The 27,021-nt window shown below is 37.9% G+C and overlaps 1 protein-coding gene across 2 annotated transcripts in view; it reads right to left on the reverse strand.

The window, feature by feature from the left end:
• The window catches only part of LOC150076374 (CCR4-NOT transcription complex subunit 3-like), a 370,933-nt gene that overhangs the window by 272,003 nt on the left and 71,909 nt on the right, over positions 1 to 27,021 (reverse strand). For both annotated transcript variants that reach the window (XM_090387831.1, XM_090387830.1), the window contains exon 2: positions 15,731 to 15,798. In XM_090387831.1, the coding sequence (XP_090243957.1) occupies positions 15,731 to 15,798 (68 nt within the window). The remainder of the gene's footprint in view (positions 1 to 15,730; positions 15,799 to 27,021) is intronic.

The following is a 27,021-nucleotide window of genomic DNA, read 5'->3' on the forward strand; positions in this document are numbered from 1 at the left end:
AGCAACGTATCAACTCTGTGGTACTACACTGACAGTGGTAGAGAATGAAAGGGACCTGGGGGTGGTGGTGCAGGCAGATATGAAGTTCTCTGAGCAGTGCAGACGAGCTGCAAGAGTAGCTCATGGTGTATTGTCAATGATATATAGGAATTTTTCTAGCAGGGATAAGGAGGTGATTATTCCCTTGTATAAGGCAATGGTCAGGCCACACCTAGAGTACTGTATACAGGCCTGGAGGCCTCATTTCAGGAAGGATGTAGAGCTGCTGGAACGAGTACAGAGAAGGGCAACTAGATTGGTGAATGGGACAAAGGGGTTCTCTTACGAAGAAAGGCTTAAGTTTTGCAAATTACAGTGTCTGGAAACTAGGCACCAGCGGGGTGATCTGATAGAGGTGTACAAAGCCTTGAATGGTTTGAGCATGCTCAATGCTGATGGGATTCTTCCTCTAGCTCAGAAAAATCACCTGAGAGGGCATAAATTCAAATTGAGGAAAGACAGATGTAGGATAGATGTGCGGAAATTTGCCTTTAGCCAGCGGGTGGTTGGTGGGTGGAACAGACTTCCATCCCTTGTCGTGGAAGTTGATAGCCTAAATAAGTTTAAGGCTCAGCTGGACAGGTATTTCGAACGAACAGAGGGGTGAAGTGGAAGTGGTTATTTTTATTTATTTATGTTACTTTTTTTTTTTTTTTTTTTTTTTTTTGGCTGATGCTGCATAAGCTTGCTTTCTTGCATCAAATGCCTCTACTAATGCTAATGCTAATGCTAATGCTTCTCCTCCACTTCCCAAGTGAGTGAAGGGAGTAGAGAAGGGGAGCAGATAGAGATCAATGGCAGAAAAAGTACGGGTAGGCATGTGGAAGAAGGTGTTTGTTCCAGTATTTAGAAGGGAAAGGTCATTGTCATTGAGCATACGCTCTATGACTTGTCCCCTTCCGTTGATGTCGGCACTACCCCACAGGGTGTTATGTCCGTTAAAATCCCCGAGAAGTAAGAAAGGGGGAGGCAGCTGCGTTAGAAGATCATCAAGGTCTGCCTGGGAGATGTCAGTCCCAGGTGGCAAATAAATGGAGCACACAGTTAATAACAATCCCACTGAAAGGCGAATTGCAACAGCCTCTATGCTGGTTGTAATTAGCAAGGGCTGCACTGGGGTCTGGTTACCCACAAGGATAGCCACTCCCCCATGTACAGAGGCGTCCGCAATTCTATCCTTTCGAAAAAATGTGATGTTGTGCATGGTGGGATCATCATTTGCCTTTAGATATGTCTCCTGCAAGCAAAAGCAAACTGGCTCGTGCTTTTGCAGGAGGGCCTTGATGTCATCGATATTTCGCCGGAATCCACGACAATTCCATTGTAGGAATTTAGCCATTATTTTGGCTTGGTGGGTCCATCAGGCGGCTTCCGAGGTGCTGAGGGCTTACTTTTATCAGTCTTGGATTTATCTTTTTTGGGGAAGAATGGACGCTGTCCCGTGTCCATTTCTTCCTCCGCAAAGAGTTCCCAGACTGAATCTTCGGGTACCTCCTTCTGCTCGACATCCATCTTATCTTGGGTACTAGGGGGGACTTCCCCTTTCTTATTCTTTTCTTTCATAGTTACCTTTGTTACTTGTGGAGCGTTAGGAGGTACCGATATAGGAGTGGCAGCTGATTGGTCCTTCTGTGCAGGTTTTTGAGAACTTAGAAGATATCGCGCGATGGGAGTGAAAGACTCCTTTGGAGGAATGGCCATGTCCGTCTGAGTTCCGACGGAACATCTCCCTGCTACCTTCTGGGCGTAGGTAGGTTTCTTGATATTCAGGGGTTTGACCGATTTCCTTGCCTCCTGGTATGATATATTTAGCTCTGCCTTCAGCCGTTGAATTTCTTTTTCTTCTTTCCACCTCTGGCATGCTCGTGAATAGGCCGGGTGTTCGCCCTCACAGTTAATACAGGTGGGTTTTGCGGCTGAACATGCTGTTGTTTCGTGGTCCTTTGCACAGCATCGAGCGCATGCAAGGACTCCACGGCAGGCCATTTGAGAATGTCCATACTTCTGGCATTTAAAACACCGTAAAGGGTTCGGAACATATGGACGCACTGAACAATTGATGTATCCAGCTTTAATCTCGTCAGGAGGTTTAGGAGAGTTAAATGTCAGGATAACGCTCCTGGTTTTAACAATTTTTCCATCCCTTCGCGCAGTAATTCTCTTGACGGCAATGACTCCCTGTGGTTTTAATTCGGAGCAGATTTCCTCCTCGGTTACGTCGAGAAGGTCCCACTCCGAAATGACACCTCTCAATGAATTGAGTGTTCTGTGTGGTGTCACTGTTATACCATTTTAACCTCCATTCGCCGAATCCGCTACCGAGGCCGTAGCCTATCCGCGGTAATGTCAGAGAATGGGATTTTTCCTAACTTTTAGAATTCAATTTTGTTAATAAATAAATAATAACCGAACAATAAACAATTCCTATCTGGCCACTTAGCCTCATGCAAGGAGAATCAACTTTGATTTTCTATCCATTGATCCTAATTGGATGAGTTGACATCCCTGCCACTTGGAGGCGTGCCACTACTACCCAGCAATCTAAATCTTCTTTTAAAGACTTCCGAAACGTACTTATTAGTGTCACTGTTATAGGGATTCCTCCGATTGATGTTGTTCGGAGGAGATGTTCAGATTGCCTGTCATTTTTAGTTTCAATTAAAAGGTCTCCAGAACGGAGCCTCTTAACTGATTTGGGAGAACCTGCTAACCCATCTAACCCTTTTTGAATAAAAAAAAGGGCGACATTTTACCAATCGGTGTCTCATTGGTAGAATGCATGATTAAGAACCTTGGGACTGGCCCTGATGGTAATTCGGTTCGCTGCCTCTTTTTAGCAATAATGCTATCTGCTTCACTGTCTAAATTTTCAGGGTTGGGGCCCCTGAAGGAGTAAGTTTATCAGGATTCATAGAGATTTTTTATTTGTTCAGTGCCCGGGCTCCCCACCCACCACGGAGCCCAAAGGGACGCCCACTACCCGGCATGCAATAAATGCGCTCGGGAATGGAATGCCAGGGCTACCCAGACACTATACCCGCACCGCTGCCAGCCTGAATCCTGTTCCTCGGACCGTGAGGGTAGGGGCATGGCATTGACACGGTTGACCCTCGCAGGCGGGCCTACTAGCCGATTGATCCTAGCCGGGCCTTCCAGGACCACCCATCTTGTCGAAGCAAGGGCCAAAGTGGTGTATTGAAGCTGGGCCCCTCAACCACCAGGATCCCCCTTTCCGAATTTCCACGGGTCGCAGCGCACGGCAAACACGCCGGATTCCATTGATGTAAGCCTGGAACCTGGGCTGTGGGCGTCGGATCCCAGTGATGCTAGTCTGGAAGTCGAGCAGCGTCACTGGGAGGTCCCCTCACCACGTACAGGTGCCCACGTCGAGGGGGAAAAATGCACGGGATACATATAAATTAACATGTGACACAGAAGCCTATGATAGATATAAACTGGTCTGTAACCAAGTTACAAAAGAGGTTAGGCAGGCAAAGGCAGCTTACGAGAAATCTTTGGCAAAGGATGCAAAGAAAAACAGCAAAGAATTCTTTACTTATGTAAACTCTAGAAGGAACGGGTGAATCAGATCGGTACACTTGATATCGATGGTTCAACTGTTGATGATCCTGCTCAGGTAGCTAACAAACTGAATGAATATTTTGCACTGACATTCAAACATGAGGAGTTATTCAGGGAGTGGAATGCCAGAGGTGTATTCAACTCTGGCAGTAAGCTAAATAATCTTATAATAACTGAGAGTAAAGTGGAGGAGAAATTGTTGAAGATAAACACAAGAAAAGCACCTGGGATGGATGGAATCTATCCAGTTATATTAAAGGCGGTGGCTATGGAAGTAAGCAAACCCTTAGCCATAATTACGAGAGCTTCCCTGGACTCAGGGGAGGCACCCATGGACTGGAGATGTGCAATGTGACCCCAATTCACAAAAGAGGATCAAAGGGAGACAGGTAATTACAGATCTGTTAGTTTAACTTCTGTTCCAGGGTAATTAATGAAGGCACTGGTTAAAGAAGCAATGCAGGATCATCTAGACAAGACATCTGAGCAGTTATAGCTCGAACACAGCATGGGTTTGTTAAAGGGAAGTCTTGTCTGACTAATTTGATTGGATACTATGACGTTGTCACAAAGGAACTGGATGCAAAGAATAAATTGATATCGTATATTTGGATGTTAGAAAAGCCTTTGATACTGCACATGGAAGACTGCTGCACAAATTGGAGCAGTGTGGCATTGGAGGCAAATTGCTGCTATGGATAAAGGGATGGTTGAGTGGGAGAAGACAGAGAATGGTAATCAATGGACACCGGTCTTCGTGGACTAATGTTATTAGTGGAGTCCCTCAGGGTTCAGTGTTGGGTCCATTGTTGTTTTCTGTATTTATAAATGATACTGATGATGGTATATCAGGCTTAATATCCAAGTGTGCAGACGATACGAAGGTTGGCAGGGTTGTTAATGACAGTACACTGCTGCAACAAGATCTAGAAAAGTTGAGCGGATGGGCTGAGAGGTGGCAAATGAAGTTTAACATTGACAAATATAAAGTACTACATATAGGAAGCAGTAATTCCAAAGTAACGTATCAACTCTGTGCTACCTCACTGACAGTGGTAGAGAATGAAAAGGACCTGTAGGTAATTGTGCAGGCAGATATGAAGTTTTCTGAGCAGTGCAGACGGTCTGCAAGAGTAGCTCATGGTGTATTGTCAACGATATATAGGAATTTTTCTAGCAGGGATAAGGAGGTGATTATCCCCTTGTATAAGGCAATGGTCAGGCCACACCTAGAGTACTGCATACAGGTCTGGAGGCCTCATTTTATGAAGGATGTAGAGCTGTTGGAACGAGTACAGAGAAGGACAAGAAGATTAATGAATGGAACAAAGGGTTGCTCTTACAAAGAAAGGCTTACGTTTTGCAAATTATAGTGTCTGGAGACTAGGCACCTGCAAGATGATCTGACTGAGGTGTATAAAGTCTTGAATGGTTTGAGCATGCTCAATGCTGATGGAATTCTTCCTCTTGCTCAGAATAATCACCTGAGAGGGCATAAATTCAAATTGAGGAAAGACGGTTGTAGGATAGATGTGCAGAAGTTTGCCTTTAGTCAGCGGGTGGTTGATTGCTGAAACAAACTTCCATCTGTTGTTGTAGAAGTTGATAGCTTAAACAGATTCAAGGCAGAACTTGACAAACATTTGGCACGAGTGGATGGGTGAAATAAGGGTGAATTTTTTTTTTTTTTTGGCTGATGCTATATAAGTTTGCTTTCTTGCATCATGTGCCTTTGCTAATGCTAAAGCTAGCAAGGTGAAGATATCAGGTTTTTTGGATGCTGATGGAATGCTGCTAGTGAATTACCTCCAGAAAGACCAGACAGTCACAGGGGCATATTACACAAACCTTGTGAAAGCATTTGAGTGAAAATATGAAAGACAAATGCTGAGGAAAACACAGCAAAGGAGTCATGTTCCACCAGGAAAACGCACCTGCTCTGTCTGTCACTGCCATGGCCATGCCATATGAGTGGTGCTTTGAAATCTTGGACCATTCCCTAATTCACCAGATCTAGCACCATTGGTGCTAGATCTGGTGAATATGTCCCTATTTCCTAATTTGATAAAATACCTGGCTGGTATCAATTTTTCCATTGACAGTGACATCACTGCTGCAGCAGATGCTTTACCGTATGTCCAAGAGAAAACCTTCATACTGCAGCATCAGTGACAAAAGCATATCAACTCCAAAGGGGACTATGCTGAAAAGTAACACATTACCACACTGCTCAAATAAACCCTGGCCATGGACTTTTCAAATGCCCTTCGTACAGTTAGCAAGAATATATGCAAGCACCATTTTGTAAATAAATAAAGCTGTGCACAATACAGCAACTTCGTGTACATTGGTATATGGCATGCCAACTGTTTCAAAATTTCGCAATTAGTTTGGTCAAAAATAGTGAAAATAAGCAAATAATATAGTCTTAAAAAGCAGTTGCATTGTATTAGATACTCTGCAATATTTACAGTACCTGAAAATAATTTGTGCAACAAAGTTCAACATGTGCTTTAAAAAAAAAAAAAATTAAAACTCCACGATATTAATAAGTAATGTCCACAATATTCAAAGACTCAAGTAAGTATCCAGATCTTAAACAAATTGCTATGAAGTCTATGATCAAAAGTTCTACCTGCATACCAATTAAAGTGTCTTTGTGCACCTAATACTGCACAACTATGCAATTATTCAAACACAAAACAGCAAGTACTTGTTTTATGAACATTCACTTAATGTGTTAATGAAATTTAAAAATTAGCCCCCCCACTTTCAGTATATAACTAAATTTTCACTGCAAACACCAAGCAGCATATACATTGGCAGTCCTGAATCCTTTACATGGTGTACACTGTTAGATAATCAAAGGGTAACAAGACTAATAAGATCAGCATCTTTGTGATCACTTTCATTTGTTACTGCTAGTGCAAATAAAAGCATTACTGCTCTCACTGAAGAATGATCTTATACTGAGGAGGAAGATTTTTTTGTTTCAAGTGCCCACTTTCAAGTTCTTCCCTAAAGAAAATGACTTGAATGTGGGATATAGCCTTGATATAAGCAGTAAAGTTGAAGACCCCTTTCATTGCTATTAGGTGCTCTATAAAGAAACAACAAGCTATGTATCACTCCCTCTTTCCGAACTAAGGGATCCACAAATCCTCATTTGATCTCAAAAGCTCAGCAATCACCTTCAAAACAGGAAAATAAATATGCATACATAATCAGAAAAATGCTCAAAGTATTATTTCTTAAGAAACTGAGCAAAAAAGCATAGAACATGCTTTTCAAGTCCACCTAACCATGAATCCAAAGAAACTGAGCTGTGGTTCTGGGATAACAAAAAGAGCTTGTCCTCACCTTTAATACACTATTTTTTTATTATTATTTTTTTTCCTTTGGAAAAAGTGTTTTGCCCTCTCCTTTTCCACGATTAAAGGCTTCTACCAACCAGTAAGACAGGATAAGAATAACAAATATAGGCGAATTATAAACTATTATAAAGATATTGAAACTGAAGCCATAAGAAACTGGCTAATTTAACAGATTAAAAAAACAGTTTTCGTTTTCTGTCCAAAAGAAACGAAAAGCTTTGAAGCATATTAGCTTTAAGAAGTGATTAGGATAGCTATAACAGCACCAAACAAGTGATTAGGGTCAGTAGGGTAGCTAGGCATAACTAGCTGGTGAATCTAATTAGTATTTTGCATTGATCTTTACAGATTAAAGTCCCTTTGTGGTGAGGTAAAACTGTGCTACTGATCCTGAGAAACACAAAAATCAGCAATATGAAAATCAGCGTCCTGCTTACTAAAAAACTTTTGAACTTGAATGCAAGTAATGGCTCCATGACAGATTGCATATACCTAGTTATCTTAACCCTCTAGCGGGCACACAAACTTATTTTTAATCCACTCACGTGTACTCAGGAAAAATTGCCCCTTTATAACCTTAAAAATTGGCAAGAAATAATTCAAGATTGTTCACTTTTTAATGCTGTCTCCTAATTTTCAATCTTTTGTGAACACAACTGTGAAAAGTCCATTTTAGGTGCGTTGGCATATATGTGTAAAATGCCTACTGATGCCCACCCATCTGTCGGCATGTAACAGCTTGACTCATAATGGATTTTCATAAAATATTGTATTTTACTCTTTTAGAATGGTTTTGTCGAGTTTTCCAAATTTAATTAAAAGTATATATATTTAATTAAAAGAAATCAAGAGTACTCTGGCAATAATTATTATTATTTTATTTATACATATCACATAGGCTACCACATACCAAATATTGTGGCTGAAGCACCAGCTATCATGCATGTTGTTGTGCAATGATCAGAAGAATAAATTGGCAATAGGCAGACATTCAGAAATAAAATGTCCTAGGTATTCCATGAGCAACATAATCTGTAGGCAAAACTGTGTTGTTTGTCTTTGCAGTCACTGAAGAAGTGGTAAAAAAAGCACCACAAAATGTTTGACCCAATTATGCACATATTTACAATTTGGAAATATTACCAAAATAAATTTTGAGTACTTTATTATCTTCAAACAATGAAATGTCCTTGGTTTGTATATATGTCATTGCCTTTTGCTTGTTTTTTTTTTTTTTTTTTTTTTTTTATAAATTGTGAATTATTACGATAACAAAAACAAGCCTGAAATGTAATGCATTGCATAGATTAACCATTTTATATTGAAAACATGTTTATTATTATTATTATAATATTATTAAATAAAACCCCTTCTGATGCACTTCAGATATTTTTTAATGTGCATATTAGGCATTATCTTTACTGTCAGTAAATGAAACTTAAAACAGAAACTGAAAAACCCATGCACTTCAAAAATTTAATACCAGCCTGACACAAACATTTGAAGAAAGCGAGTGTCAGTAACTTGGAGGAGATACTGCGATCAAACATGAAGCAAGAATGCTCAAAGAGTGGATGTGAGAGATGCTGCTAATTTTAAATTATTATTTTGTAATATTTGATAATTAAATGCCAGAATAGGCTTAATAAAGCCTTAAAAAAAAAAAAAAAAAAAAAAATATTTTTTTTTTTCTCCCCTAGCCAAACTTCTTCAATAACAAAATGACACAGAGTGAAATTCAAACCAATAACAAAGAAAAATTAATAATAAATTATTTTAATTTTTAAGTCATTTGATGAACATTTACCAACAACGGGACTGACAGACGGCTCAAAGAAGTGGCAAGGGAATGCAACAAACCATTACAGCTAATCTCGTAAGGATTTCATTATACAAATTGGAGTGGAGAAGACCAATTTAACACCAATCTATAAATGTGATTCCATGAATAAGGTAGGTAACTACAGACTGATTCAACTGGAGTGAAGTCATAAAGACAATGAGTAATAATACAATACAATACAAGGTAATCTATACAGAAATGGTTTTCTTTAGAAATGGAACACAGCATGGTCTTGTAAATCGAAAATCTTGTTTATTAACATCATTAACTAACTGCTGATAACTATCAAGGTAGCATCACACATGAGTTGGATGAATGAAATATTTCACTGCATTGTCTATTTGGACTTTAGCAAAACACTTGTCACACTATATAATAAGCTGGAACATGCTGGAATCGCAGATCCTTGAATAGATTACACAACAGGTTGTAATTAATGGTTACACTTCCAAATTGGCTTGGACCACTTCTGTTTCTGATTTTGTTAAATGACTGATGTGGAGATACAGGAGGTGACGGGTGTTAAAATTTGCACATGATATGAAAACTACGAGAATGATTAATGATCAGCATCGTGCAGTGCTTCTTCAGGACATCTTGGACGAAGATGGTCAGATAAATGGAAACATCAAAATACAAAGTTTTATACTTGTAAAATAACAAAATACTTCGGCACAAATCATGCAGGGATTGAATTAAAAATGGTACAGAGAAAGGGATCTGGGTTTTGATACAGGCTGATCTGATATGAAGTTCTCTGTGCAGTTCAGATAGGTGGCAAGGAGGACCCATGGTGTCCTGTCATTGATTTATTGAACAACTGCTTTAGCATTCAGACGGACTGAATGTCCATAGATAAGCTACCCACCTGGTCAGAGTGGCTAAATGTAACTCGTGGGTGGGTGGGCGGGTGAGAGAGAGGGGGGAGGGCTATACCACTTGGTTAACTAGGTATTGGTCAAAGGAAGGATAAATGAATAAAAATAAGATTTTCACATAATTAAGCATTGATAGAACCAAGGTATATAACTTCTGGATTGTAGAAAACCCTTTCCTTTAGCTAGTGAGCTTTTAATAATTAGAATAACTGCTTTCATGGGTAGCTGAGGCTGATGGTTTGGTGTAATTTAAGCCAGCTAGACCAGTACTATAAAATGAGGAAAACAGCTTCTTACTTTCTTGAATTGTATGGCCAACACTCACTTGTATCTTCAACTAGTAGCCGAAGATCCTTTTTATAATGATCTAGTTAACAAGGCTTTTCTTGTTTATGCAAAATACAAATTTATCTGTGGTTACCTTCATGCTGAAGTACTGTGTTGTAAAACTGTACTGTGCATCTTAAATTTGGCCCACATAACAATACTGGATAATGCTTCGTTCCCAGCCAATTAAGTTTCCTTCAAAAGTAGATCTGAAAAGCTAAGGCTACACTTCCCATGCACTGTAACTTACTTCCAGAATAAATTAATCAATAATTATTGTTTAGCTATAGCCTCCCAATGTTAATTCTTTTGAATTTGGCAATAAAATAAACATGATAATATTAATTACAGACACTTGCATATACAAAGTGTATATGCAATATACTTGCATATATAAAAAAATATATGCGTTATGCATATATAAAAAATATATGCAATATACTTGCATATATAAAAAATATATATAAAAAAAGTATATTGCATATACTTGCATATATAAAAAATATATATAAAAAAAGTATATTGCATATACTTGCATATATAAAAAATATATATAAAAAAAGTATATTGCATATACTTGCATATATAAAAAAAAAATCATGTTATATACATAACATGATTTTTTTTTTTTATAGCAGAAGCTCCCAAATCTGACAATCCATTATTCAGCAAACCTAAGAATTGACAAAATTCGGTTCTCTCACAGTTACTGCTGCTGGTTCTATGGAGCACTAGCATCTTAAACCATACTGCATTAGTGTATTATATTTATATAAGTGTGTAGTATTCATAAGCTAATTGACAGTTAATAGCTGCCAACTTTTGACTTTTGAAAAGCTGGAGATCAGGTAACTATAAGCAAGAGATAAAATAGGAGATATTCCAGTCAAAACAGGCAAAGAACAGTTTTTTCAAAAAAAAAAATTTGGGAAAACCAGCAGGCTTTTTTGAAGTGCACATTGAACAAGAAATTAAACTTCGCTGACAACCATACACATTTGGTATTAAGATATAACCATAAGATGGTTAACAAATACAGTTTGCTTTAAAACATTTGTTTATTACTGTGGAATATTACTCTGGGGGATTTTAACTTCCCAAATATAGACTGGAATTTGTGGATTGATCACTCACACATTAGTAAGACTTTTGTGGATTTATTGGATGGTTGTTTGCTACAGCAGCATGTTAGAGAGGCAACCAGAGGGAGTATTATTCTGATTATCAGCAGTGATTATTCACGCATACAAATTTACAGATAAAGGAATCACTAGGTGGCAGTAATCACAGTGTACTGATGTGGGATTTACTTAAAGATGTAACTACTATCAGGGGTAAAGGGATGGGTTTTTGCTTTCATAAAGGTGACTACAGTGGGGCCAACTGATGATGTTACCAACAGCAAAGTCTAAATGGGAAGCATTCAAGGAATTAATCTTGGAAGCTACTACACTTTTCAATTAAGAAAAATACTGTTCAGGGTTTAGGCCTAAATGGATGTCAGATGACCTAGCGAGACTCGTGGCAGAAAAGAAAAATGCATGGGACGCATATAAATTATCAGGAGACACAGATGTCTATGGCAGATAGAAGATAGTCTGTAATCAAGTCACAAAGGAGGTGAGGCAAGCAAAGGAAGATTACGAGAAATCTTTGGGAAACGATGCAAAGAAAAACAGAAGAGACTTCTTTACTTATGTAAACTCTAGAAGGAAGGGGATGAACCAGATTTGTCCACTTGACATTGATGGTTTGATTGTTGATGCACCTGCTGAGGTAGCTGACAAACTGAATGAGTATTTTGCATCTACGTTCACACATGTGGAATTATTCAGGGAGGTGAATGCCAGAAGTTTATCTGGCAGGAAGCTAAATGATTTTGAAATAACTGAGAGAAAAGTGGAGGAGAAATTGTTGAAATTAAACATAAGAAAGGCCGCTGGGGTGGATGGGTCTATCCAGTTACATTAAAGGAATGTAAACAAACTCAGCCATAATTATAAAAGCTTCCTTGGACTCAGGGAAGGTCCCCATGGACAGGAGATGTGCAAATGTGTCCCCAGTTCACAAAAGAAGATCAAAGGGCGACGCAAGTAATTTCAGACCTGTTAGTTTAACTTCTGTTCCAGGAAAATTAATGGAGGCACTGGTTACGGAAGTAATGCAGAATCATCTAGAAAAGACTGCAGTTATAGTTCAGCTCAATGGGTTTGTTAAGGGGAAGTCTTGTGTGACAAATTTGATTGGATAATATGATGTGACCGCAAAGGAACTGGATGCAAAAAATTATTTTGATATCATATACTTCGATTTAGGAAGGCTTTTGATACTGTGGCATATGGAAGACTTCTGTACAAACTGGAGCAGTATGTCATTAAGGGCAAGTTGTTACAATTGATAAAAGGGTGGTTGAGTGGGAGAACACAGAGTGGTAATCAATGGACACTGCTCTTCGTGGACTAACGCTATTAGTGGAGTCCCTCAGAGTTCAGTGTTGGGCCCATTGTTGTTTTCTGTATTTATCAATGATATTGATGAAGGTAGTTAATGTCTAAGTTTGCAGACAATATGAAGGTTGGCAGGGTCGTTAATGACAGTAATTATAGTACACTACTGCAACAGGATCTGGAAAAGTTGAGCAGATGGGCTGAGAGGTGGCAACTGCAGTTTAACATTGACAAATGTAAAGTACTGCATATGGATAGCAGTATGCCTCAGAGTAATATATCAATTGGGTGGTACTACACTCAGGGTAGTGAAGAATGAAAAGGACTTGGGGTTAATTCTGCAGTCAGATATGAAGTTTGTTGACTAGTGCAGACAGGTGCAAGAGTAGCTCATGAAGTCTTGTCAGTGATATATAGGAATTTTGCTAGCAGGGATAAGGAGGCGATTATCCCCTTGTATTTGGCAATGGTCAGGCTGCACGTTGAGTACTACATACAGGTCTGGAGGTCTCATTTTAGGAAATGATGTAGAGTTGCTGGAACGAGTATAGAGAAGAGCGCAAAGATTAGTGAGTGGAACAAAGGGTTGCTGTTATCAAGAAAGGCTTAAGTTCTGCAAATTGCAGCTTCTGGAGACTAGACATCTGAAAGGTGATCTAAATGAGGTGTATAAGACCTTGAATGGTTTGAGCAAGCTCAATGCTGATAGGATTCTTCCTCTTGCTCAGATTACTCACCTGAGGGGACATAAATTCCAATTGAGGAAAGACAATTGTAGAATAGATGTATGGAAATTTGCCTTTAGCCAGGGCTGGTTGATAGTTGGAACAAACTTCCATCTGTTGTAGTGGAGGTCAACAACTTCAGAATTAGCATTAGTTGAGTTATATGATGGCAAGAAAGCAAGCTTATAGAGCATCAGCCAAAAATAAATAAAATAAAATTAAAAAAAAAAACATTCCCATCTCACCCATCCGGTTACTCCAAAGTTTGTATAGTTCAGCCTTAAATATATTTAAGATATCAACTTCCACAACAACAGATGGAAGTCTGTTCCAGAAATTAACTACCGGCAGGCTAAAGGCAACCTTCTGCACATATATTCTACAAATGTCTTTCCTCAATTTGAATCTATGCCCTCCCCCCTCAGGTTCTTAATCTGAACAAGTGGAAGTATCCCATCAGCATTTAGCCTGCTCAAAGCAGTCAAGGTCTTGTACACCCCAATCAGATCACCTCGCAAGTGCCTAGTCTCCAGATGCTTGCAACTTACAGAATTTAAGCCTCTCCTGGTAAGAGAACCCCCTTTGTTCCTCTCACCAATCTTGTTGCCCTTCTCTATACTCGTTCTAGCAACTCTGCATCCTTCCTAAAACTAAAATAAGGCCTCCAGATCTGTACGCAGTACTCAAGGTGTGGCCTGACCATTGCCTTATACAAAGATAAAATCACCTCCTTGTCTCTACTAGCAAAATTGCTATATATCGACAAAACTCCAGGACCTGCTAAGTTCAAGGCAGAACTAGACAAATATTTGGAGCGAACGGATGGATGAAATGGGAAGGTGTTGTTTTTTTTTTTTTTTGGGGGGCTGATGCTATATAAGCTTGCTTTCTTGCATCATATCCCTGTACTAATGACAATGCTAATAAAGAACAAGCACTGTGCTGAAATATTTATACAAAAGTATAGCTGCCAACTTTTATCTTTCTAAAAACTGGAGATCAGCTAATTATATGAAGGAGGAAGATTTTGTGACCAAAACAGGCAAAAGGTTGCAAAAGTTTTTTTTTTTTTTTTCTTTTTCTTTCTTATTTTGCAAAAAGCAAGTCTTCCCAAAAACTGAAAGAAATCAAGTCACTTTCTGGAAAAAGCAGCCACAGTTCTGTTCACCAATACATTATGCTTTCAAACATTAGCTTACCTAGGATTTTTCTGTAAATGAATTTCTATTCAGATTGTTGTTTTGTATTTATCAACTGATTGTCAACGCTTCAAAAAATACACCGTTGTAGATCCCCCCCCATCCCCGACTTGGCTGAATATTCTCTCACATTCAGCATTGCTATGAGGAATTATATAAATGCAAGAATTACCAGGAATAATTTAATATATTTCATGATTCAATGTGCACTTATTACTCCTAAACAAGGAGTGCTGTATGCCAATTCTATCTTCTTTCATAATAGTATCTGGTGAGTTCTCACAGTGAAATTCGCATAAGTGTTACTGCAAAATATCTATTTCTTCACCTTCAGTGATACCATGAAGTATTAGTAACTTACTTGTTATTATTATTATTTTTTTTTTTTGTGAAAATAAATCTTCAACTGTATTAGTTTTTAATAAACTTTTAAGTTTTTATTAAATATTTATTGATAGCTTTCTAAATTGAGAGAAGCCATTATCTGTGGAGTGTACTTCAATGGAAATGGAAGACCTGCAGAATAAAGTTTCCTTTTTTATGGCTAACAGAACAATAACAGCAAACTATTCTTAGGTGTTCATTACAGCCATATTTGTTAAGAAAAACAAGAAATTCACAAAAGTTTTAAATTCCTATTTTAACAGTTTTACTACTTTTCTGCAAAGAGATTAAAGGGGAAAAAATGGGCATGCATACACACATACATACATACACACACACACACACACACACACACACACACACAGCAAAAGTATGATGAGACAGAAGGGGCCAAATAAAGTCAATTCTACATAAAACCCAAGGGGTTGGCAGCTACGAACTTTATTACAAAAATAAGATTTTCACAAATTACTTGATTTTAACTTTTTGAACACCATCTCTTCCCCCTTCAGCAGTTTATGATAACAGCTGATTCCATCATCCCTATTATCATGCAGCAAAGTATTCCAATAAGTCACTATTTTTTATGAAAAAATCAGTTATGTATATTAAATGATATGTATATGATATAAGTGATAAATCTCCTGCCACCCTTACAATATGCAATTTGTGTTGTCTAATTTGAACTCTCAGTATGGATGAGGGCCAAAACTCAATTATATTTTCATATTTGGGCTAATTTATCTGTAATCATACTACTGATGGAATTACTTAGCTTTCAGAATCTTTAGAATTGGTAATACAGCTATTTAAAATAAATATACAATACTACCAAATATAAAGTACTTTCCATTATTATAATATAAATGTATTTTGTCTGTTAAAAATTTATGCTAATTACTGAGATAATTTTAGTGGGGGGGGGAACTCACCTTCTGCCAAATGTCTTCAAATGTTTCCACACCTTCGCTTACTTTTTTTAAGCACCTTTCTATTTCTCCTGATTAAAAAAAAAGTTTGAATTCTTTTAAGTAAATCTTTTATTAGACATATCCCAAAAGAATCAAGGAACTAGATATTCTGAAACTATTCCAATTTACTTTCAAACAATGATGTTAAATTATTAATAACATAGGCAGGCTCTGTTTCGTAATGCAAGGGGGTCATGAAGAATTATAGTGATGCCCAACACTAGAACCTCAAACATGAGTCATGAATATTTTTTACAAAATATTTTATTTCTATTTTTTTTCCTGGTCAATACTACTTTAAGCACTATAAATAAAAAAAAAAAAATACTCAATTTGTTTGGCAGTATTTATTTTTAACCTAAGTGACTACATGAGATGCTCACGACATCCCAAACTTTAAAAGCAAATAAGCAAGCCTGTACATGAATTTTTCTCATACATGGTTGAAAGATCCTGCAATGATGTGCTCAAATTTTTTTTTTACCAGCACACACAATGCAATCTGACAGCAAGTACAGCATACTCTCGATTTACCGGGACACTTCGACTCCAAATAAAAAAAAAATCATAAAATTCAAGTAATAACTAGAATAGGTATAAACAGATGTTTTGCAAGTCGAAAATAAGCGGAGTTATAAGTCGTCATTAATCTTCCAATGTACCTATTATATTGCAAACCCGCTGTCTTCACACACGCCGCTCAAAAAAAAAAAAAAAAAAAAAAAAAAACACAAATGTTTAGTTTGTTTTAGTGCGTCGCGTCGATTGTTCTGTTCGGTCGCACCGGAAAAGGACAAATTTTGTTTCGTTATTTATGTCAGGGATGTCGAAATTTTTTTTATTGTAAATATATATATATTTGTGTTTAGAAATCGCGAAATGATGGGTAAACGCAAAAGAGTTGCGTTTTCAGTTAAACAAAGACTTGAAATTATTCAAAAGTTTGAAAACGGTACATCCGTTAAAATTAGGGTTATGGGATAACGGTAGGGTTAAATCTCTAATGAACCATTATAATGTTGGTGGCCAAATCATACGCAACATCGTAAAAAATAAAGGGAAGCTATTTGATTTAAAATCGACATCGTCAAAAAATAAAGGGAAGCATCGTATTGGACACGCGAGTAGTAGGTAGTAAGTTTTTTTTTTATTTATCTATCGTCATATTTTTTACGAAGGTTGCTGAACATATTTCGATACAATAAGTCCCCGACGTACGCAACTATGGAGTTACGTAATTTTTTTTCACTCAGGTTTTTTTTTTTTTTTTTTTTTTAAGGATTGTAAAATTTAAAACAAAAATAATAATAATGACGATCACGGCACGTACAAATTGCATAAGTGAGATACGGAGTAACAAGCAAAAAAAAAAAAAAAACAAAACAGGAAAGAAGAGAAGATTCTTATAATTTTTTTTATATATATTTTTTTTTTATATGACTGAAGATTTCAGTGAAGGGGATGCACATTTCACCATAATAACGTAAAAATACACAGAATTCCAGCTATTGGTATTTTCGCAAAGGCAATAAGATCGAGTTTACTACCCGTTTATAATTAGATGCAAGAACAGAAAAGCCCAATAACACGAAAAGTGCAAATTGTTTTATGATAGTGACCTCCAGAAATGTGAGCTCGCGCGGAGTGATAATGGTGAGTTTTCGCCTTAACCCTGTGAAGTTCTTGACAGAAAATTTCATCTTGACAGTTACCATGGTGCTGACTAAGAGAATAAGTGAAGCGGTACTAGTATCTACCAAGAAAAGGAAAGCGATTGATTTGGATCAGAAAATTAAACTAATAAGAATGTATGAAAATGGTCAAAGATTAACAAGTATCGCGCTGAATTCAGATTTGTCAATAATAATATAGTAGCAACACGTTATTAGTCATTCCCGAGTTACGTAAAACTCGACGAAGTAAGAAGTTACGTCTTACGTTACTATTGCGTAAGTCGAGGACTTCTGTATTATCCGTGATTTATTTTTTACCATCTATCCCGGAAAATCGAGAGTGTACTGTATGTTTATTTATGACTACTCCTTGTGTATACTAATTGCATCTTTTCTTCCAGTTTTGATGTTTAATAGGTAAAACCTGTAGTTTATTTCAGTCTTGTTTTTCAGAAGGCATACTGAAATAAGAATACCCCTGTCAAGTTACCCTCAAACTTAATACCCTATATACTGAAAATTTTCATTAAATCAAAATGTAAACAAAGAAACAGCACTTATAATTGGAACTGTGTCCATTTCTTTTCAAGATGGTGGATCAAAATTAAAATTGCCCCTCTCGTGGTGTGCCAGTACAACCTCTCATATAAATCTCTTGGACTAGAAATAAACATTACTGGGACACAAACAGAGCAATTTCACAAGCTTGCTCTCCATTTTTAGGCATATGTCTATCCATAGTCATACATATGTCTATCCATCTGTGCCCTCCATTTACATGCAATAACTCTACTCCCAGTGGATGGATTTTCATGAAATTTTATATCAGGGTCTTTTAGAAAGATGTGTAGAGGTATCCCAAGTTTCATTAAAATCTCACAAATATAAATCTGGCAATTATTTATTATTTTCATACATATGGCATAGGCTATCCACATACCATATTTTGTAGTTTAAGTAATGAATACTGTTTGTTGTTCTTCATTATTGGACAAATGGGCAGATATGCAGAAATGTTCTTCGTTCACCCATGTGATACTGCTGCTCTTTAACGAGCATTTTTGTTATCAGTTTATGAAATATATATATTAAATTATTACTATTTGCTCATTATATTAATCACAGCAGAAAGTGAAAGTGTTATCATTTTATTGTTATTAAAATACAGGAAGAAATAAGTAAAGTACATTACAGAAATGCTGACACTACAGTGTAATCTGAGGTATGTCTTCTATTTGCTTATTTCATTAAATCACAGAAGTTCCGTAAAATTTTCATTAACCTGTCACTAGTCAGGAGATTCAAAATTGTTCTTTCATTTTGATGCCATCTATATTTTCAATTCTTCTGAACACAAATATAAAAATTCCATGTTCCACATTAAAAACATATATTTTAATTAATTTTTGAAAATTAAAACTCCCTTAGACCTTATCAAGTGATTGCAAATTTAAAAACCATGCCCTTCAACAAATGATTTTGATTAGATAAGTGTGTTACTAACTGGAAGTGCATGTGTAAACAGTTCAATTCTGTTAAGTGTGCACTCCAAGAGTGAAAATGAGAGGAGTGTGTTATAGACCTAATGACCCTGATGAGTACAAAGAATAACTGTACAGAGAAATAGTGGGCCAATAAATCAGAATGTCTTATAATAGCAGATTTTAACTTTCCAGATATTGACTGGAACTTGCTGATTGGTCACACACACTAGCAAAGCTTTTGTGGATTTATTGGATGACTGTTTTCTACAGCATCATGTTACAGAGGCAACAAGAGGGAGTAATACTCATTATCTGATTATCAAGTGATTATTCATGCATTAAGAATTTGCAGATAAAATAACCACTAAGTGACAACAATCAGTGTATAGATGTGGGATTTATTTAAAGAGGTAACTACCATCAAGAGTAAAAGGGAAGGGTTTTTGCTTTCATGAAGGTGAGTACACAGCACGGCAAATGTGACTAGTGCTGCCATCTACTAGAAGTAAAGACAAAATAAAAGACTGATTGTTCTTCAAGCACTGCAGTGAACATCAGCAGAAACTGCAGCCATACATCCATAGAAAAAAACAGAAGAAATACTTACAAATGACTTAGAATGAATAAAACTCAAGTTTATTTTTTTTTCCCATCTTAACAAATGGCTACCACAGATCACAGGGTGTACTCAGATAATTCTCTCCTGTTAGTTTGTTATCTGGTTTTTAGGAGCATTAGCAACTAAGGCCATATTGCTACGGGATATGCTGTGGTCATCCTCTGACCTTTCCGCATCCTCCGTATTTGGTGGTGACAGGCTCGAACCCCGGTCTAGTCAAGAAGCGTGTGCTATGCACTGCTGCTGCTCCTTCCCACCTGGCTATGGAGGCACCGAATTCTCTCCTACAATGTAACCAGACCCAAGTACCTGGCAGTAACACTTGATAGAACTTTCTTTTTTAAAACACATCTGTTAAAGACTGCTGCAAAACACTGGCTTCCAGAGCAATGGCTCTTTGCTGATTGGCCTTCAAACTTGTCTACTCTGCGGCTGAATATTGCACCCCTATCTGGTTAAATAGTCCATGTGTTAAAATGATCAATGCACAACTGAATAACACCATGTGCTTAATCTCAAGAACAATCAAGTCCACACTACTCAACAGTTTCCACTGAGTACATGGCAGTCTGTTTAAGTCACATTCCTCCATCAAAACTTCGTAGATCCAATGTATTGGTTAGGGAATATCATAAGATATCTGAAAACTCAACTGCCTATTCAAGAAGATATTGCTGATTTAATTATTAATAGGCTTTGCTCTCCAGACACTCACCAATTAGAACAGTAGAGAATCTAATAGCTGACAACTTTAATATGACTGGCCAATGGTCATGAATGCAACTTGTTCCTCCTTCAGTTTCTGTTATGCACAGTAGATTACTGTGCATAACAGAAAAACCAGCTGGATTCGCCTTGCCTCAAGCCGTGGATAACACTAAACCAGATACGAACTAGTCATGGAATCTGTGCAGATATCTTTACAAGTGAATAAAATATCTTTTCCACAGTGTCACTACAGTGCCAAAAGACCAACTATCTAACATATTGCTCAAGAATATGTCTTGAGGACCTACAGAGAGAGCTCAAGAGATTTCTTTCTACTGACACTAGACTTAATTGAATATATAGATAATTTAGACATACAGTTGTGATCCTTTTTTTAGTAATTGTGATGTGTTGTATTATGCCTATGCTAAATAAATACAGATTTACAACACTCTGAATGATTTCGGAAGATCTGTACATTAAGGGAACCATTCAACAAATAATAACCCAAGATTTGAAGAAAATGAAGGTCTGTGAACATCTGTTCCAAATTTGTTATCAGACTGTCAATGATAGGTGCGAGTTGAGCACACAGCAGAAGACTCATTGAGGCCACCAAAAGCAAACCAAAATTCGCAAATTTGATTGTTATCGGTGATGAGACAAGGGATTTTCAGTATGGCCCCACAACGAAACAACAAAGTGCGGTCACCAAACTCTCCTAATGCCAAAAAATCAAAATGATGCTGATCACTTTACACAATAGCAAGGAAACTGTGCACAAAGAGTTTGTGCCTGATGAGCAAAAAGTGTTACTGCAGCTGACCAACTTGACAGTTTCAAATGTTTGCTGCAGAGAATTCATCATATGCAGCCTCGATATGAAGACGACAGCTGTTGGTTCCTCTTGCATGACAACCCACCAAGCCACAACTCTCTCATCATTTGGGAGTTTCTGGCTAGCAAGAGTCTGCATACTGTTGCACTCAGTGTATTTATCAGACTTAGCCCCACAATACTTTTGTTTCTGAAGCTACCACTGAAAGGCTGTTATTTTCATGACGTCGACACCATTCAAAGAGCTGCAATAAGAACATTGAACAGTATACCAGTCATCAAGTCTCTTTGTATGCCACATTTGAGGACACAAGAGGAAGTTGCTTTGAATAAACCAAGATTAGTTTACTCATACATAGGATCATTATTTCTTTCTAGCATGCTTTTCATACCAACTAATGCTGTTCAAGGTTTAGAGCTAAGTGGATGTCAGATGAATTAATGAGACTTTTGGCAGAGAAGAAAAATGCACAGGACACAAAGAAGCCTATGGTAGATATAAACTAGTCTGTCGTCAAGTCACTGAGCAGTTCAGACAAGCTAAGACAGATTATGAGAAGTCTCTGGCAAAGAAAAGCAGCAAAGACTTCATTACTTATATTAACAGTAGAAAGAAGGGATTGGATCACACTGGTCCATTACTGTTGGTGGTTTAACTGGTGATGATGATTTGCCAGCTCAGGTAGCTGACACACTAAATACATACTTTGAACTTATATTCACCCACGAGAAATTCTTTAGGGAGAGGGATGCCAGAAGTTCAAAATCTAACAGGGAGCTAAACAATTGTGATAACTGAGAGGAAACTAGAAGAGAAATTATTAAAGCATTAGCATAAAAAAGGCACCTGGGGTGGATGGGTTCTTATCAAATTATATTAAAGGAGGCAGCAAAGGTGATACGCAAACCCTTAGCCATAATGATTGGAGAGCATTTCTGGATTCAAGTGGGTCCCTATGAACAACTGGACATGTGGGAATGTAATCCAAATTCATGAAAGGGTGATATGAGTAATTACAGACCTGTTAGCTTAAATTCTGTTCCAGGGAAAATAATGGAATCACTGGTTAAAGAAGTAATGCAGGATTGTCTAGACAAGACTGCAGTTATACTTCTGACACAGCATGGGTCTGTTAGGGGAAAATCTTGTCTGACCAATTAGGATATGATGTGATGTGATCACAAAGGAACTGGATGCAAAATATAATTTTGATAACATATACTTGAATTTCAGGAAAGTTTTTGATACTGTTGCACACAGAAGACCACTACAGATAAAGGGATGGTTGAGTGGAAGAAGAGTGGTCACTGCTCTTCATGGACTAATGTTATTAATGGAGTCCCCCTAGGGTTTGGTGGTGGGCCCATTGTCATTATCTGTATTTACTGATGATATTGATGAATATATATCATGCCTAAGTTTGCAGATGTTACAAAGATTGGCAGGGTGGTTAATGATAGGAATGACAGTATTCTGCTGTAACAAGATGGCTAGAAAAGTTAGGCAGATGGACTGAAAAATGCCAACTGAATTTTAACAATGATAAACGCAAAGTATTGCATATAGGTAGCAATAACCCCAGAGTAACGTACCGACTAAGTGATACTAAACTCAGGGTAGTGGAAAAAGAAATTCTGACAGGACAGCTCATAGGATTTTATCAATGATATACAGGAACTTTGCTAGCAGGGATAAAGAGGTGATTATCCCATTGTATAAGGCAATGGTCGGGTCACATCTTGGGTACTACATACATATATACATGTCTGGAGGCCTCATTTTAGTAAGGATGTAGAGCTGTTGGAATGAGTACAGAGCTAGACAAAGATTCCCTGTCTGTAGAATAGGCACTAGAGAGGTAACCCGATTGAGATATTTAAGGATTTGAATGGATTGAGCAAGTTCAATGCTGATGGAATTCTTCCTCTTGCTCTTTCTACACACAAGGGGGCATAAACACAAACTGAAGAACGATGATTGTAGATTAGATGTGCAAATGTGTGTTTGCCTTTAGCCAGCAGGTGGTTGATTCCTGGAATAAACTTTATTTATTGTTGTGGAAGTGTATAACTTGAATAACTTCAAGGAAAAAATAGACAAACTATTGGAAGGGATGGATCGGTGAAATTGGAAGGGTGTGTTTCCCATTTAGAAGCTAATTCAGAAGAACACTGCCCGTGGAAGTAGCTATAGAAAAGGCATGCAGCAGAAACAGACCATCTATGAAACAGTGTGGAGAAACTTTGTATAAGATGGGTCATTAATTAACCTAACTGCCCACTTCTCAATGAAGTCTAGAAGACTGAGAGAGGTTATGGGGGAAATGCCCAATATGTGGGCACAATATAGGAGTAGAATTTTTTTTCAGCCTGGTCTGTGCTTGTTGACAGGAGAGACCGCTTCTACAGGAATGGGGTACACTTAAACAGAAAGGGTGCAAGAATATTTGCTGATGATATCGAGGCGCTGTTAGGTGGGTCGGAAAATTGCTAGCTTGGGGGGATGCAGAGACTAAAAGGTTAAAAGTGGCCACAGGCAGAGACAAAAGTGATTCTTGCACTGCTTCTATTAGAATGAGCAGCAGCCTGGAAAGCAACTAATGGAGATTTCCAGGACTGCTGGGAGTCATAGTGGAAGCAGTAAATACATGGGTTGTGTTAGGGTAACTAAGACTAGGAACAGGTGCATGTATACTTGCATGTAAACCAATGCTAGGAGTATAGTTAATAAATTTGATGAACTTGAAGTGCTATTCAAGACATCAAAGGCAGATATTGTTGAGATATCAGAGACGTGGTGTCATACAGATATAAATTTATAGGCGGTAGATGACTCTCATGAACCGGTGCAATACCACCACTTTGCTTATTGGAGGCTTGAAGTGGTGAAACCCCATGTTTAGTTTCTAGAGCAAACTTTCCGGCATCCCCCCACCCCATACACAGTAATAAGTACTATAAGTTTTGATACCTTTCGTGTTTGGGGTTTTCATAAAAAAAAAAAAAAAAAAAAAAGTGCAGAATTGGTATTTGGGGAGTACAATGTGTGCAGAAAGGATAGACAGGACAGGAAGGGAGGAGGGGTTAAGGAACACAAAATCTAAGGAAGTGCATCCAACTGATGTTGGTGGAAAATGCAATGTTGAGTCTGTTTGGTGTGACATAAGCACTGGGAAAGGAAAAATGAGTAGGTGTGTGTTATAGGCCTAATGAATCTGATGAGCAATTGTGCAGAGAAAGACTGGACCAGTAAATCAGATTGTCTTATAATGGGGGATTTTAACTTTCCAGAAATTGACTGTAACTTGTGGATTGGCCACTAGGAAGACTTTTGTGGATTTATTGGATGACTGTTTTCTACAGCAACATATTCGAGAGGCAAATAGGAGTAATACTCTTGAACTGATTAACAGCAGTGATTATTCATGCATTAATAATTTGCAGATAAAGGAAGCACTGGGTCACAGCAATCACAATGTACTGATATGGGAATTACTTAAAGATGTAACTACCATCAAGGCTAAAGGGAAAGGCTTTTACTTTTATAAAGGTGACTACAGGGGTCTCAGACTTTAAATTCAGTTTTTAAATTCTGTACAGTGGGATCAACTGATGATGTTACCAACGTTGAATTCTAAATGGGAAGCCTTCAGGGACTTAATTTTGGAGACTACTAAGCTTTTCATTCCAACTAAGAAATACTGTTCAAGATTTAGGCCTAAATGGATGTCAGATGAATTAATGAGGCTCGTGGCAGAGAAGAAAAATGTATGGGATGCATATAAAGTATCAGATGACACAGAAGCCTATGGCAGATATAAACTTACCTATAATCAAATCCCAAAGGAGGTTAGGCAGGCAAAGGCAGATTACAAGAAATCTTTGGCAAAGGATGCAAAGAGTTCTTTACTTATGTAAACTTTAGAAGGAAAGGGATGAATCAGATTGGACCACTTAACATAGATGGGTTGACTATTGATGATAATGCTAAGGTAGCTGATAAACTGAATCAGTATTTTGCATCTACATTCACACATGAGGAGTTATTCAATGAGGCGAGTGCCAGAAGTTTATCAAACTCAAACAGGGAGCTAAGTGATTTTATAATAACTGAGAGCAAAGTGGAGGAGAAATTGTCGAAGTTAAACATAAAAAAGACACCTGGGGTGGACGGGATCTATCCAGTTACATTAAAGGAGGCAGCAAAGGAAGTAAGCAAACCTTTAGCCATAATTATGAGAGCTTCCTTGGACTCAGGGGAGGTACCCATGGACTGGAGTGTGCAAATGAACCCCCTTCGTGAAAAGTCACCAATTTACAAAAGGAGTTCAAAAGGTGACACAAGTAACTATAGACCTGTTAGTTTAACTTGTGTTCTGGGGAAAATAATGGAGTCACTGGTTAAAGAAGCATTGCAGAATCATCTAGACAAGACTGCAGTAATGGTCAAGACACAGCATGGGTTTGTTAAAAGGAGGTCTTGTCTGACCAATTTGATTGGATACTATGATGTGGTCACAAAGGAACTGAATGTCAAAAATAAGTTTGATACAATATACTTGGATTTCAGGAAAGCTTTTAATACTGTTGCACATGGAAGACTTCTGTACAAATTGGAGAGGTACAACATTAAGGGTAAGTTGCTACAATGGATAAAGGGATGGTTGAGTGGGAGATGACAGAGAGTGGTAATCAATGGACACTGCTCTTCGTGGACAAATGTTATTAGTGGAGTTCCCCAGGGTTCGGTGTTGGGCCCATTGTTGTTTTGTATATTTATCAATGATATTGATGAAGGTATATCAGGTTTAATGTCCAAGTTTGCAGATGATACAAAGGTTGGTAGGGTTGTTAACGACAGTAAAGACAGTATGCTACTCTAACTGGATCTAGATAAGTTGGGCAAATGGGCTGAGAAGTGGCAACTGAAGTTTAACATTGACAAATGCAAAGTACTGCATATGGGTAGCAATAACTGAAGAGAAACGTACCAACTGCGTGGTACTACACTCAGGGAAATGAAAAAGACTTGGGGGTAATTGTGCAGTCAGGTATGAAGTTCTGTGAGCAGTGCAGACGGGCTTCCAGGGAAAGTCATTAGCATTAGCATTAGTAGAGGCATTTGATGCAAGAAAGCAAGCTTATGCATCATCAGCCAAAAAAAAAAAAGTAACATAAATAAATAAAAATAACCACTTCCACTTCACCCCTCTGTTCGTTCGAAATACCTGTCCAGCTGAGCCTTAAACTTATTTAGGCTATCAACTTCCACGACAAGGGATGGAAGTCTGTTCCACCCACCAACCACCCGCTGGCTAAAAGCAAATTTCCGCACATCTATCCTACATCTGTCTTTCCTCAATTTGAATTTATGCCCTCTCAGGTGATTTTTCTGAGCTAGAGGAAGAATCCCATCAGCATTGAGCATGCTCAAACCATTCAAGGCTTTGTACACCTCTATCAGATCACCCCGCTGGTGCCTAGTTTCCAGACACTGTAATTTGCAAAACTTAAGCCTTTCTTCATAAGAGAACCCCTTTGTCCCATTCACCAATCTAGTTGCCCTTCTCTGTACTCGTTCCAGCAGCTCTACATCCTTCCTGAAATGAGGCCTCCAGGCCTGTATACAGTACTCTAGGTGTGGCCTGACCATTGCCTTATACAAGGGAATAATCACCTCCTTATCCCTGCTAGAAAAATTCCTATATATCATTGACAATACACCATGAGCTACTCTTGCAGCTCGTCTGCACTGCTCAGAGAACTTCATATCTGCCTGCACCACCACCCCCAGGTCCCTTTCATTCTCTACCACTGTCAGTGTAGTACCACAGAGTTGATACGTTGCTCTGGGGTTGCTGTTTCCCATATGTAGTACTTTACATTTGTCAATGTTAAACTTCATTTGCCACCTCGAAGCCCATCTGCTCA

Source organism: Mastigoproctus giganteus, chromosome 13 (assembly GCF_048544385.1).
Source record: "Mastigoproctus giganteus isolate SK-2022 chromosome 13, ASM4854438v1, whole genome shotgun sequence".
Taxonomy (NCBI): Eukaryota; Metazoa; Arthropoda; class Arachnida; order Uropygi; family Thelyphonidae; genus Mastigoproctus; species Mastigoproctus giganteus.